This window comes from Bos indicus x Bos taurus, chromosome 20 (assembly GCF_003369695.1).
Source record: "Bos indicus x Bos taurus breed Angus x Brahman F1 hybrid chromosome 20, Bos_hybrid_MaternalHap_v2.0, whole genome shotgun sequence".
Lineage (NCBI taxonomy): Eukaryota > Metazoa > Chordata > Mammalia > Artiodactyla > Bovidae > Bos > Bos indicus x Bos taurus.
In genome coordinates this window covers 59059716-59075675 of record NC_040095.1, presented here as the reverse complement: position 1 = coordinate 59075675, position 15960 = coordinate 59059716, and the positions used below count along the sequence as shown (strand labels likewise).

The window sequence follows — 15960 nt, the reverse complement described above, 5'->3', positions numbered from 1 at the left end:
CCTATTTGATAAAAATATACTTCACACTGTAATTTTTACAAAAGTTGCTGATTATATCAAATGAATAGCTGAAATGCATCTGACTTGGGGATTTTTTTAATTTGTTTTTAACTCATTAAAAGTTCAGCACACAATATATTTAGCAACAAGAAAATGTGCATTTGGAACCCAACTGAAATAAATATATGAAAAAGAAATCATGGGCTCTCTTTCAAACACACACGAACATTTCCATTTCAATTTTACAGCAAACAGTTCTGATTACCATTTGGAAATATAGACCAATAAATAGGTAGGTAGAGAGCTGGAGAAGGCAATGGCACCCCACTCCAGTACTCTTTCCTGGAAACTCCCAAGGACGGAGGAGCCTGGTAGGCTGCAGTCCATGGGGTCACTAAAAGAGTCGGACACGACTGAGTGACTTCACTTTTACTTTTTACTTTCATGTGTTGGAGAAGGAAATGGCAACCCACTCCAGTGTTCTTGCCTGGAGAATCCCAGGGACAGAGGCGCCTAGTGGGCTGCCGCCTATGGGGTCGCACAGAGTCGGACACGACTGAAGCGACTTAGCAGCAGCAGCAGCAGGTAGAGAGCTAAAAGGTAAAATAGTAGACATTTGAAAAAAAAAAAAAAAATGGTCCCACGTGTGATGGACGGATAGAAGCCCAGGACTCACCATCGGACCCAACGTAATAGTCAAACATGGAGTCGTCAGGCCCCTCGAGGGGCGGCAGGTCCAGGGCCAGCATCTCCCGGGAGCGCAGCCACTGCTCCACGCGGCGCCGGCCGTCCGGTTCCAGCACCGCCCCCACGCTCCACATCAGTGAGAAGACGTACAGTCTGCCTAGGTGCTCCGCCGTGACCTCTCCGCCTTGCTCCTGTGCGCGCAAGAAACTTTCCTTTTAATTACTTCATTCTCAAACCAAGACTTGGCTTTGATATCTTAATGAAAATCTCAGTAAAGATCTAAAAGGGATAACAGCTTTCTCCCCGCCCCCCCCCCAAAAAAAACAAGGAGGAAAAGATGAATAAAACTGGAGAACAAATTCAGAACTGATGTCTGGGAATATCAAGCAAGTTTCTGAAATAAATTTAGAATCCTTTTAGATGACTGTGAACCTGTGAACCCAAGTGATCAATACAAACCGTGCTTGCTTTGTTTAAAAAAAAATAAATGCACACACACACACACACAGCATTAATATGTGAAGTCCATGATTGAAACTTTCCCCTCCCCCTATGGTTCTAAGAATCAGTTTCAAGTCTTGCACTCTGCAAAGTGTGGCTCAGCTAACAAGGGAGAAATTTCTAGAAAATTGAGGGATTTACCTTGGGAGGGATGAGGCCCTGGAGCATGTTGATGCTTTGCAGGACCACAAAGGCCTCCAGCATCTCCATCTGATGCTCTAAGTTCTGAATACTGAAGCGATACAGGTCTGGAAATGACTTGGTGTACAGCTGACGAAGAATTTCAGCTTCTTGAGGCAAACGTTTTTTAAGAAAACCCTGTTAGTGTTCAGATGAATGCATTCATTAAATTTATTGGCACACCAGAAAAATAATCCAGTTGAGGTACAAGAGTTTTTTAATATCAATTAACAATAATAATACCTAATGATTATATTGCACTTGTAATGTACCAGGCCTTGATAAAATTCTTTCATGTGTGACCTCATTTAATGTCAAAAAAATTCTATGAGATAGGGATGGTTATTATTCTTCTACAGATGAGGAAACTAAGGCCCAAGAAGTTTAAGTAACATGCCCAGGATCCCATAGCTTGTAGGTGTCAAGGCCATCCCCAACCCAGGGATCAAACCCACTGCGTTACAGGTGGATTCTTTACCAATGAGCCACCTGGGAAGTCCAATTCATTTGGAAAAAAACTGGTCCAGAGTCTGATTCTAGCATCTGTAAGTTCAGCTACACTACACCTAAGCTCAGGTCTTGAAGTCAAGATAAAAGGAAAAGTCTTACACTCTTGGTTAAAATATGCTCGGAGAAAATGAGGAGACATATACATGGAAATAATTTAGAAAAAGAAAGAAGAATAAAAGATAAACAAAGGAAATCCATTCTCAGATTATTCAAAATGGGAGACAAAGATATATCATAATTTTACTTCTTCTAATCTAATTAATAACCAATGTAGGAAAAATATCAAAGAATACTCAGGAAAATGGAGAATTTAGTCATGTTGGAAAGCCAGTATTAGAAAATTGCATGTGATTCAGAACAAAATACCATTTAACACACAACAATATTTTCTTCAGATGAGGAAATTTCCCTTGGCATCAAGAAATCAGGTCATTCTTAGAGACTCTGAACAGAAGCAATAAAACAGCAATTCTCAGTTATCCATAATTTCATGGATTCAACATGATTGCACAATGACAAAAACAAAACAGCACTTTCAAGTTGATGGAAGCAGAAAATATACACAGAGCCAAGTAATCAGCATGACTCACAGAGGTTCATGGAGTCTCATGATCACAACTTCTCCATTGTCAGCCCTCCAATGACTCTTTCAGAGCTGCCCTGCCCTCCTCTAAACATTTCCAGTCAGAGATTTATGAGTCCTGCTTCTTGCTAACCATTTGTAAGCAAATTAGCATTAATATAAAAGTCTTATTCACCCTCAACATGGACAGAATATAATAGAAACTCATTTCATAAATAGCAAACTATAAATATTCATTAGCTAATTATGTAAAAATATTTTCTAAAACCTTTGTAAATTTGAAGTATTTGGGAGAAAATCACAAATTCATTTTCACTTGGAGTTTGCTGTATACCTGGTCACCAAGCCTGAATCCACTGTGGTACTTTTTAAAAAACATTTAGAACACCTCTCTCCCCAGAGATTCTAATTTGATAGATTGAGATGTGACACAGTTATCTGTATTTTAAAGAAATGCCATTGGTGATTATTCTTACAAAGCCAGAGTTGAGAACTCGTGTTCTAAATTTTCCTTGAAGGATGGATAATTTAATTGTGAAATCTGAAATTTTCAGAAGTATTTTTAATGACATATCCAACTGTACATCAGAATTACTTTTCTTTATAATCCCCTAATTTAAAAGATGTATTCATAAGTTTTAAATCAAAATTATCTCCAAAAAACTTATTCAAATGAAAATAATAATTTGACCAACTGTGTCAAAAAAGATTGTACTAATGGCTCATTTAGTAAGCATTCTGCCTTATGTTATGGCATTTATTTAGTAAAATATATAAGTATGCAAGGCATTCAATTACAATCTTACCATAATCAATATATCTAACATATACTGGTAGTAATAAAATAATATACCTTATCAGGAATTAAACAGAGATTATCTGAAATATTATTTCCAGGTGCAAACTTAAAACTAACATTATTACTATTGAGTCTCGTAAAAATTCTTTATATACAATTTTAATAAATTGTCTCCTTCAAGTTAATATTCTAAGACGGTTGCTTAAATTTTCCTTATTCATTTACAGTGTGGTAGGATTATTGATTCACCTAGGCCTTGCAATGATTCCTCAACCCGAGCTGAAGAACCCTGAGCACTGAAGAAATCTTTAAGGGACAACCAGGGCTGAAGGTCGCAAGAGCATTCAAGGATCTCCCATAAACATCAGCATTAAAATGCAATTACACCAGGAAGTCTGCAGGAAAATCAGTGCGCACTCTAAAGGAAGGCTCAAGGACCTATTTCCCTCTTTAATTACACCAAAAAAGATTCCAATCATACCTCAAGAATAGGGCTCCAATCAAGGATAGAAGAACTCATGAAAACCATCCCATTTCTTGAGACGGTAGCAGGCGAAGCGTTGTCAATGTTATGAGGTTCAAAAACAATCTTGCAGTTTGGAGCCATGGGAATCCGATCGCCATTGGCAAGGGTTAGTGTTTTGTTATCATCCAAAACGGAATTCAGATTTTCAATCCAGATGGCGTCTACTGGACCATCAAGAACTATCCAGATATGCTCCCCTAAAACATCCCACCAAGGGCAGGCGGAAGAGCATACAGACACATATATGCATATATACATAACTACCATGCTTGAAGAAATATCATAACAATGTAATTTTAATTAATTTTTAAATAAAGCTTTGACCTAAATGATTATCTTATTTCTTTGCATAGGGGTCTTCCAGTTCTTTATGTAGCAGCTGTTTAAAGCACACAATCAAAACAAAAAGTCATTTGTTCCCTGAAAAGATGCTCATTGAGCACCTTCTCTGTATCAGCATTGTTCCTGAGATAGGGTGATAAAAAAGACAACATCCTGCCTGTCACAGAGGTTGCTTTCTAAGGGGTAGAGATGACAAAGCAATATACAAAGAAATATGTAAGAAAGATTCAGCAGGATGAGAGGGTGGGGCATTTTAGATAAAGTAGTCCATGAAATATTTCTGGAGCAGAATAATGTGATGAAGAGATGTAGAACTAGGATTTTTCAGGCAGTGGCAATAGTAGTTGCAAAGGTCCTGAAGTAGGTAGAAGCTAAGGGGATCATGCTCCAGGAACAACAGGAAGTCAAACCTGGTTAGAAAGACAAGAAGGCAGAAAGGGATGTGAGTGATGTCAGAAAGACAGGCAGGGCTTCAGGAATCCATTCCGGTTGGCCCAGGCTGAGTTTGAGATGTTCAACAAGACAACCCATAGAGCAGTTGAGTTGGGAATTCAAAGACTAGAGATTAAAATGTAGAGATCAGCTTAGAGATGGCATTGAGAGCCACGGACTGGGTAAGTTTCATCCAGATCATAAGTGTATAGATAAGAAGTCTGAGAACAGAGGCACTTGAACGTTCAGACTTCTGGGTCTGAACCAGGGTCTCCTACGCTGGTTCCTCCCTCTGGCCGACCTCTCAGTGAAGCAGAAGTAGAGGAAGGTACCCATGATGTCAAGTGGTGGAAGAGTTTGAAGGAGTGATCAGCTGTGCCAGACACTGCTGAGAGTGGGACTAGACTGAGAAGCGACAGCTTGTGTGTGACAAGGTGGAGGTTATGAGTGTCCCCAACAGAGCACTTTCTGAGGGACACTAGGCACAAATACTAACAAACGTCAGGTCAGGAGATATTTGGAGGTAAAGACAGCAGCATAAGCAGAACACCCAACAGAAATGCCCTTGTAAATTTAGGTATTCGGTTTCACAGTTGCTCTTAATTTTTTAACCACTAGTTCTCTTTTACAAACCAGCACCATGACCAAGTCTGTAGTTCTAATTTTTATTTGTAACAATTATGCAGTACTCTGAGTCAAATGAAATGCTTAGAAAATCCTAATTATGCTTATTCAACTAGCAGTTTAAGGAAAATTGTGATCCGATAGCCAGAGTCCCTGTGAAAGTAAAAGTGTATGTTGCCCTTTTTTAAAAGAGTTAAAAAAAAAAAAAACAAAAAAACACCTCTCTGAGTGCCTAGTCTCTAAGTTAACATTTGCTCACTGGATCTGTGTGACACAGGATTACTAGAATAAGTCAGAAACAAAAGTGTATTTAATTCCCATAAAACAGCAGCAGTTTCTAATACACTAGAAATGAAGCATTTTCTTTTCTCTTTCACCATTGGTATTGGGTTGATCAATCACATTCCCTCAGAAAGATCTGTGGTGTCATCTTAAATGTTTTTCAACAGAACACTGTTTCCCAAGGCATGGACTCATGAAGTGAACCCAAATGTCTCCGCCCTCCTCCTATATCCTCCTGTGTCCCTGCAATTGCTTTCACAGTGCTTTCTCCTACTCATTCAGGAGTGAGAGGAGAACTGATCATCACCTTCTCCATCTGAACTTATATTCTGGGACCACTGGGCTCAGTTTGCAGGGTCCCTAAGTAAGAAAATATTCAGAGTGAACCACTAGCCTTTAAGGAATTGGTTTAAACTAAAGCCAAACACACATGTCATCTAAAGAGAATGACGTATGATCAAAAACTTTCTTTTTGATACAGTCTTCTTTCCTAAGAAGCTCATTTCCACCTATGATTTTACAGGAGAATCGGTTTTCTAAAGATAGGCCATACTGAGATGAGTACCATTTTTTAAATATTCAGTGAAAATAGTTATGGTGAAATCACTTGACTTAATACAATCAGTTTTCTTTAACAGCTTTTGCTATTTCATTCTAAGATATCACAGGAATATAGAAATATTTTTTCAAAAGGAAAATAATTCCCTTTGTAACCCAAAAAAGGGAGGAGGTAGGTATTTTAAATACATTAATCAATCATTTCTGTGTTTCAACATTCACAAATATCATACTGATTTATGACTTCTTGGTCTTGGATAAGATATTATATAGAAAATACAATGTTATTAATTTTATTTCTTTTTAATATTTATTTATTTGGCTGTGTTAGGTCTTCGTTGTGGCCCACAAGCTCAATTTCCCTCTGGTATGTGGGTTTTTAGTTCCCCAACGAGGGATCGAACCCGTGTTCCCTGCATTGGAAGATGGATTCTTAGCCACTGGACTACCAGGAAGTCCCCTACTAATTTTAAATAGCTACCAAGGCTTTTATTTAGAAGCATGTGTCAAAAATTATAGCTGTAATTCAGGGACTATGGTGGTCCAGTGGCTAAAACTCCTTGCTTTCACCCCAGGGGATAGAGGTTCAATCCTTGGTGGGAGAACTAAGATCTTGCATGCTGTGTGGTGCTACCAAAAAAAAAAAAGTATAAACTAATACTCTCTTTAGAGTCATGGATGTAGAAAACAAACTTATGGTTACCAGAGGTGAGGAGAGGAGGGATACATTGGGAGATTGGGCTGGACATACACACTGCTATATATAAAATAGATAACTAAGAAAAACCTGGTGTATAGCACAGGGAGCTCTACTCAATACTCTGTAATGACCTATATGGAAAAGAATTTTTTAAAAAAAGAACTGGTACGTGTATATGGATAACTGATTTGCTTTGCTGTACACCTGAAACTAACACAAAACGGTAAACCAGCTTTACTCCAATAAAAATTTAAAAATAAAAAATTACACTTGTAATTCATCTCCTACCTTTCTTAGCCCTCAATGTTTTCCTCCAAAGAGTAGAAAATATCCCATCGGTCCAATCATTTGTCGCCACATCAAGCCGACCGAACATCTGTGGGGCTGTAATCGCTTTAGGATTCATCCTCATTTCCCGATGTGGTTTTCCACAATCTATACCAAGTAAATCCAGATTTTAAACAACTCACATGTAGAATGAACCATCATTAGGCAACACTGCACCAGTTTGCAGTGTACTATCTGTCAGCAGATATTCAAAACATGAAAAATACAAAATTACATTGAAAATACATATCTTACTGCACCCCAAGTTATCATAATTATCCTCATTATATGTTATTGACCAAAGCACTTTTTTATCATCTGGAAAAGAAAATTGCATGTTACAAAAGGGGGGGAAATGATACCATGCTGGAATTGACGAAGGAATTAATGTAATCTGGAAGTGCTTCAAATGTCACAGCTCAAAATCTTTTGGTTTCTGGTCTACTAGGTTAAATCGTGGGTCCCTGATGGCTCAGACGGTAAAGAATCTGCCCACAATGCAGGAGACCTGGGTTCGATCCCTGGGTCAGGAAGATCCTCTGGATAAGGGAATGGCAACCCACTCCAGTATTCTTGCCTGCAGAATTCCATGGACAGAGGAGCCTGGTGGGCTACAGTCCATGGGATCATAAAGAGTCAGAAACAATTGAAGGACGAAGCATGCATGCACACACTTTAAATCTTATATCTGAAATTCACTGCCTGATTCTCCTCATTAACAGCTTTCATTTGCTGAGATATGGTCTTGCTCATTTGGAAAAAATCAGCTAAATTAATGTGACAAAAATCAAGAATTATTTTTCTGTGGTCAACTTCAAAAAAGGTATGCAAATCTCTCAAACTCTGAAACTATTCTCAAGTAAGATGAATTCTGTACATAGGAGACTATAGATAGTAAGTTTTAAAAAATCAAATAAAAAGATTTAAAGTATATTATACATGGAATCTTAAAAAATGGTACAAGTGAACTTATTTGAAAAACAGAAATAGACTCAGAGACATATAAAACAAGTTTGTGGTTACCAAAGGAGACGGGCAGGGAGGGATAAATTAAGAGTTCAGGATTCAAATATACACATATATTTATACATATATGTAATAATCAACAAGGACCTACTGTATAGAACAAGGAGCTACATTTAATATCTTATCACTTCATGGCAAATAGATGGGGAAACAGTGGACACAGTGGCTGACTTTATTTTTCTGGGCTCCAAAATCACTGCAGATGGTGATTGCAGCCATGAAATTAAAAGACGCTTGCTCCTTGGAAGGAAAGTTATGACCAACTTAGCATATTAAAAAGCAGAGACATTACTTTGCCAACAAAGGTCCATCTAGTCAAGGCTATGGTTTTTCCAGTGGTCATGTATGGATGTGAGAGTTGGACTGTGAAGAAGGCTGAGCACTGAAGAATTGATGCTTTTGAACTGTGGTGTTGGAAAAGACTCTTGAGAGTCCCTTGGACTGCAAGGAGATCCAACCAGTCCATCCTTAAGGAGGTCAGTCCTGGGTGTTCATTGGAGGGACTGATGTTGAAGCTGAAAATTCCAGTACTTTGGCCACCTGATGAGAAGAGCTGACTCATTGGAAAAGACCCTGATGCTGGGAGGGATTAAGGGCAGGAGGAGAAGAGGACGACAGAGGATGAGATGGTTGGATGGCATCACTGACTCTATGGACATGGGTTTGGGTGGACTCCAGGAGTTGGTGATGGACAGGAAGGCCTGGCGTGCTGTGGTTCATGGGGTCGCAAAGAGTCGGACACGACTGAGCGACTGAACTGAACTGAATAACCTATAATGGAGGAGAATCTAGAAAAGAATATATATACAATGGAATCACTTTGTATACATCTAAAACTAATACAATATGTAAATCAACCATATTTCAATAAAAAAATTTAAGATTTAAAATGCAAAATCATAAAAATAGAGGCTAAAATGTCACATATTATGTGAAAGATTGACAAACACAGGCACACAAGCATGGATATGCATACTGTCAAGGTGTTAAATTAAAACTTTTCTAGAAAATTAAATGATAATTCTCTTTTTCCAAAATCAGAAAAAGAGTCAGGGTTAATTATTTGCAATATTTTACAGTGCTGAAGCTCAACTTTGGCACAATGCAGGTTTTTCAATAAATGATATCCATAAGACTAGCAAAACTTTTTTTAAAAAATCTAATCACACTTTACAAAAGGCCAGCAAACTCTTCAGATGTCTGACAGCAGCATAGATGAAAACTGGACTTGGTCTGTTGCTCATATAAGAGAAACTATCACAAATTATTCCATTATTGTTGTAGGTTGAATTGTATCATTTTCATTTAAAATCCCATAGTATTTTTATACGAGCACTGTAAGGAAAAAAAAAAATGCTTGACTTTTCAAATGTTAGTTAAACTGATTCTTCTTAATTCTTTCCACCTTCCTGGACTCTGCCCCAGAGTAAGCATTCTTTTCTTGCTGTCCGCTCCTTAGGTCCTCCTTATGGAGAACCCTAGACGGCCCCTCCTGTCCACAGTCTGTGCTCTTCATGGCACAAAGGGCTAATCACACCATTCCTCAGCTCTACGGCTTCCCATCACCCACAGGATAAAATCTAAGAGTTCAGCTAAAGTTATAAAGCTTCTCATGCTGTGCCCTTGCTTCAAATTTGAGTTCCTCCAGAAGCAAAGCCTGAGATAAAGACAGGGGAACTGGGAGTTTGAATTTGGGTGAAAGACAGTGAAACAGAGAAGGAGAGAAAGCCAATAAAGAGCTTGTTGGTGAGCTGGCCACAGACGGAGTGTCCCTCTAGGAGACAGGAGGAGATGGACATTTGCCTTCCACTCTTTCCGCCATATTGGTTGAGGGTATGGCTGCCTCAGGAAAATAACATCCCACCCAATCCCTTCTTCCAGGCTGAGCCAATTCCCAGGAACTGGAAAGGAATAAGGCTGACAAACTCAGAGATACCACTGGTGTTTGGGGGAGAAACTGTCCAACGGTTGTATCTGTAGCAGGGGAGGGTCAAAGGGAGGTGGCCCTGGGCACCAATAGCATTGGTTACCCCTCCGCATCTCCCCTCGCCCACCCCCACAACACAAATTACATCTTATCCATACCAGAGCACTTCCCCTGGTATGTCAGGCTTTCACCAGTCCCTTCTGTCTACTCAGCCCATTCATTCTGCTAAGAATACCTTTTATCCATCTGCTATTTAACCCTCAAACCTTAGATGAAGTAGCATCTGCTCTGTAAGTCTTTCTAGAATTCCTTAGAAAGGTTCTGATCTCCTTTGCCTCTGCTCACACCATAGTTGTCCACATCTTCCCCACATCCAATCTTCTATGCTGAGTTCTAATTATCTGTGACACTTCACTTCACTGTAAACTCTTTCAAGACATGGCAATTTTTCTTTCATGCCTGCTTGGTGTTAGTTCTAGAAAGTCTTGTAGGTCTTTGTAGAACTATTCAACTTTGGCTTCATCAACATTAGTGGTTGGGGCATAGATTTGGATTACTGTGTTGTTGAATGCCTTGCCTTGGAAACAAACTGAGATCATTGGGGTTTTGAGACCGCACCAAAGTATTGCAAACTAAAACCAAGAACGAGTCAATAAACAGCAAGTAGTCTAATAATTTATTCATTTTTGCAAAGACCTTCTCCAAAGCCAGTGATGCCATATTGATTGAGTACATAGTTTAGATATATTATACATAATATATCTATGTCATTTAATATTTAGTACTCATTTTAAGACCCTGGGGCTTCCCAGGTGGCTCAGTTGGTAAAGAATTTGCCCACAATGCAGGAGACCCAGGTTCAGTCCATGGGTCGGGAAGATCCCCTGAAGAACGAAATGGCAACCCACTTCAATACTCTTGTCTGGGAAATCCCATGGACAGAGGAGTCTGGTGGGCTACCCACTCTGGGAATGCAAGAATCAGACACAACTAAACCACCACCACCCCAACTCATTTTGCTCAGGTAACTGTACCCAGCACATTTGTAGTTTATTAAGAGAAGGCAGCTTCATACCAACAAAAGTATTATTAAGCATAGTTTAAGAGAGGGAATACATCATTTTAATGCTATATAAAGATCCCCAAACAGAATTTTAATAGCACACATGAAAATTACATGACAAAGTCCTGCAGGTGTGAAATCTCAGTTTTAGTGGAGGTAGGTGCTGGCTGAGAGTATAATCCTGTCTCAGTGTGATGACCCCCACGTAGAGTCCTATTGTACAGAATTCACTTCATCCTATGGTTGAGGAAACAGACTAAATCCAACATGTGCAGGACCCTAGAACAAATACACACCATCACTAGCAGCCAATATCAGTGCACTGAGGCTCCAAAAGCTGACCAGAAACCCAGCCAAGCAGCTTTTCCCTGTGGGACAATGCATGGTGCATTCTAACAGCCAAAGTTCTGTGAAATTTTGGAACTTATCTGCCATGACCATTGTTGCCAATACTTTTAAGAAGAAAGTCATCAATGTTTCATAAGAACGAGAGAATACAAGGATAATTGTGAACAAGGCAATAGCCATTATGCTTAGATGACCCTGGGTTAGGGGCTTAGATATAAGGCTTAGAGACATCTGGAAATTAAGTGCACTGATTTCACTTCTCAAGAAAAATATCTGATTTGGGGCAGGAAATTAGTTTACAGTGAGGGTGGTTTTTCAGCACATAGAATTTAAGAATCAGGTTTGGAATTATATTTATTGAGAGGTAGCATCTTATATCGGAGAAGGCAATGGCACCCCACTCCAGTACTCTTGCCTGGAAAATCCCATGGATGGAGGAGCCTGGAAGGCTGTAGTCCATGGGGTCGCTGAGGGTCGGACACAACTGACTGACTTCACTTTCACTTTTCTCTTTCATGCATTGGAGAAGGAAATGGCAACCCACTCCAGTGTTCTTGCCTGGAGAATCCCAGGGATGGGGAAGCCTGGTGGGCTGCCATCTATGGGGTTGCACAGAGTCGGACACAACTGAAGTGACTTAGCAATAGCATCTTATATTGGGGCTTCCCTGATAGCTCAGCTGGTGAAGAATCTGCCTGCAATGCAGAAGACCCCAGTTTGATTCCTGGGTTGGGAAGGTCTCCTGGGATAGGCTACCCACTCCAGTCTTCTTGGGCTTCCTTGGTGGTTCAGCTGGTAAAGAATCCACCCACAATGTGGGAGACCTGGATCTTATATGTCATATATTAAGCATCTTGCTGCTGCTGATGCTAAGTTGCTTCAGTCGTGTCTGACTCCGTGCGACCCCATAGACGGCAGCCCACCAGGCTCCCCCGTCCCTGAGGTTCCCCAGGCAAGAACACTGGAGTGGGTTGCCATTTCCTTCTCCAATGTATGAAAGTGAAAAGCGAAAGTGAAGTCGCTCAGCCATGTCCGACTCTTAGCGACCCCATGGACTGCAGCCTACCAGGCTCCTCTGCTCATGGGATTTTCCTGGCAAGAGTACTGGAGCATCTTATATTAAGTCATAATTGCAAAATGGTATGGTATGCTGGGAAAATTCTGGGTTTTACCTTAATGGGCTCTGACCTTAACTTAGAGTCTCATTATTTACCATCTTTTTGATGTTGAGTATTTCTAAAGTTGAATCTTGACTTTTTGTCCAAAATGGAGATAACAGTAGTCACATCTCAAGATCATTTTGAAAACTAAATGGCATAACATATGGAAAACATATAACACAGTCCATGAAATCACTTTAAAAAAAATGTTTGCATAATTCAGAAAATCCAAGATACAGAAACAATCTTGTGTCTGCCCATGAATGAATGAATAAAGAAGATGTGGCACACATATGCAATGGAATATTGTTCATCCACAAAAAAGAACATCCTGCCATTTGTGAAAACATGGATGGACTTTGAGGATATCATGCTAAATGAAATAATTCAGACACAGAAAGACAGATACTGTGTGGTATCACTTATATGTGGCATCTAAAAAGTCAAGCTCAGAGAAACAGCTTCAGCAGAAGCTCCAATACTTTGGCTACCTGATGCAAAGAGATGACTCTTTGGAAAAGATGCTGATGCTGGGAAAGATTGGAGGCAGGAGGAGATGGCTACAACAGAGGATGAGATGGCTGGATGCATCACCGACTCAATGAATATGAGTTTGAGCAAGCTCCAGGAGATAGTGAAAGTGAAAGTCGCTCTGTGCTGTCTGACTCTTTGCGACTCCATGGACTATACAGTCCATGGAATTCTCCAGGCCAGAATACTGGAGTGGGTAGCCTTTCCCTTCTCCAGGGGATTTTCCCAACCCAAGGATCGAACCCATGTCTCCCACATTGCAGGCGGATTCTTTACCAGCTGAGTCACAGGGAAGCCCAAGAATACTGGAGTAGGTAGCCTATCCCTTCTCCAGCAGATCTTCCCAACCTAGAAATCTAACCGGGGTCTCCTGCATTGCAGGCAGATTCTTTACCAACTGAGCTATTAGGGAATCCCAGAGATAGTGAAGGAGAGGGAAACCTGTGTAGTCCATGGGGTCACAAAGAGTTGGACATGACTTAGTGACTGAACAACAACAACAGAGAAACAGATTGTGGAATTGTAGTTACAAGGGATGGAGATGGGGCATGGAGAGATATTGGAAAAGGGTACAAAATGCTAGTTATAAAATTAGCAAGTTTGGGCACCTAATGTATCAGCATGGTGATTATAGCTAATAATACTGTATCATACAAATATTCAAATATTTCTAAGAAACTATCAATAAATCTTAAATGCTGTCATCACAAAAAAGAAATGGTTATTATGTGATATGATGGAGGTGGTAACTAATGCTATGGTGACAATAATTTTGCAACATATATATGGATCAAATCAGCACACTGCACACCTTAAACTTATATATGTGTCAAAATAATATTTGAATAAAGCTGAAAATGGGGGTTCCCTGGCAGTCCAGTGGTTAGGACTCTGTGCTTCCAATGCAGGGAGCACAGTTTGATCCCTGATTAGGAAACTAAGATCCCACATGCCATGCAGCACAATCAAATTTTAAAAAATTTTTTTAATTTAAAATATAAGCTGGAAAAAAATGTTTTTCTCCTCTGGTCTATTAATGTACTGTGTTACCTCTAAAACATATCCAATATTCAAAAAAGTTGTATCTTACATGCTGCTGCTGCTGCTGTTTAGTCGCTAAGTCATGTCTGACTCTTTTGTGACCCCATGCTATTCAACTCTAATACTGTTGCGTGCATGCTCAGTCATCTCTGACTCTTTGCAACCCCATGGACTATGGCCCACCAGGCTCCTCTGTCCATGGGAGTTCCCAGACAAGAATATGGGAGTGGGTTGCCATTTCCTTCTCTAAGAGGTCTCCTCCTATAAAAATATGTTAATATGCATCTATATTTGCATTCCTCTCGGAGCATTCACATGTCACAAAATTGTCCCAGGGTGGTGAGGCTTGACTGTCCCCTTACCTGTCAGGGCTCTCATCAAGGTATGGATGCAGGTGGTCTTCCCTGCCCCACTTGGCCCTAGGGTCATCATTCCATGCCGCACTCTCTGTGTTTCAAACAGCTGGATGACTTTCAGTTTCCAAGGAGGATGGTTGATTAAACCAGCTTCTTCAACCTGAAAACAAAACAAAATCCCCACATAAACAGCTATCAGGACTTATCGTTGTGTTCAAAATAAGTACAGACATGGAGCAAGGTTAAAGGCATGGGGAGTTATTATTAATACATATGGACGTGACAGTTTGGAAAGATGGAAAAAGTTCTCAAGGCAAACAGTAGTGATGTTTGCACAGTACAATGAATGTATTTAGTACCACTGAGCTCTACACTTAAAAAATAGTTTAAAAGGTATATTTAAGCAATGAGTTTTACTACAATAAAAAATATATACACCTAGACAAAAAGCAGGCTGAACATAATCAAAATGATATCCCAACCTAATCCATATCTGACTTAAGGAATTACAAACACTTATATTTACATGAATGTACACATTAGAAGCAACTTAAGGACAAAGGCTCAAATAGCAAAATTATTTTAGATGTTTAATTTAGAAGATACTATTTAGTATAAAAAGATCATTTCAAGCATACCAAGTTGACTGAAATTCCATACAACTGCCAAGCCATCTTTGTAAATCTAAGGGATAGTTTTCATCTATCAAACAGATGTATGGAAGCTACTCAGTGAACCACTATTCTAAATTTAAACTTCTATGAGCTTAATACAAATGATATCTTCATTTTACAGATAAGAAAACTGAGACACAAAGAAACTAAGTAATTTACCCAAGATTATTCATTGTAAAGTTATGGAGTAAGGATCTGACCCCAAGATTCGGCCCTATGGTTCATGCTCCTAACCATCATGCTTTGCTTAAATCCACTATAAATGATGCTTTTATTTTTACTTAAATAACTTTTGGATAGTATTTATGTATTATTTTATGCTATCTATTGACTCTTCATATTTCTCATATGCTACAAATTACAAATGTAAGTCACTTTATAAATTAGCTTATACTTAGCATTTTTAGGCAATGCTACAATTAAGTTGGCCATATGATGAAGAAGCCATTTGCAAAATGAATTATCACTTTTACCTGATTGGGAGATAAAGATTTTTATACACTGACTTTAAAGTCTCCCTGACTTTTAGGAAAGTCTCCCTAAAATACTTACAATATTTAATACTTAAAAATATTTAATTTTTATTACAAATACATTCAAAGAATTGAAATGCATTTTATAAATATGAGCTAGTCACTATTTCTATAAAACTTTTTTTTCCAAACGCTTTTTCATAGGAAAGGAAATTGAGGCACAAGATTTTCATGATTCATTTCCATCACGAGGAAGATTATAGGGCTTCTCAGGAGGTGCTAGTGGTAAAGAACCCACCTGCCAATGCAG

The 15960-nt window shown here is 39.2% G+C and overlaps 1 protein-coding gene across 2 annotated transcripts in view; it reads right to left on the bottom strand.

The window, feature by feature from the left end:
* The window catches only part of DNAH5 (dynein axonemal heavy chain 5), a 324445-nt gene that overhangs the window by 134391 nt on the left and 174094 nt on the right, over positions 1-15960 (bottom strand). For both annotated transcript variants that reach the window (XM_027520119.1, XM_027520118.1), the window contains exons 41-45: positions 14510-14663; positions 7013-7159; positions 3742-3983; positions 1330-1506; positions 677-878 (exon numbers count right to left, since the gene is read on the bottom strand). In XM_027520119.1, the coding sequence (XP_027375920.1) occupies positions 677-878; positions 1330-1506; positions 3742-3983; positions 7013-7159; positions 14510-14663 (922 nt within the window). The remainder of the gene's footprint in view (positions 1-676; positions 879-1329; positions 1507-3741; positions 3984-7012; positions 7160-14509; positions 14664-15960) is intronic.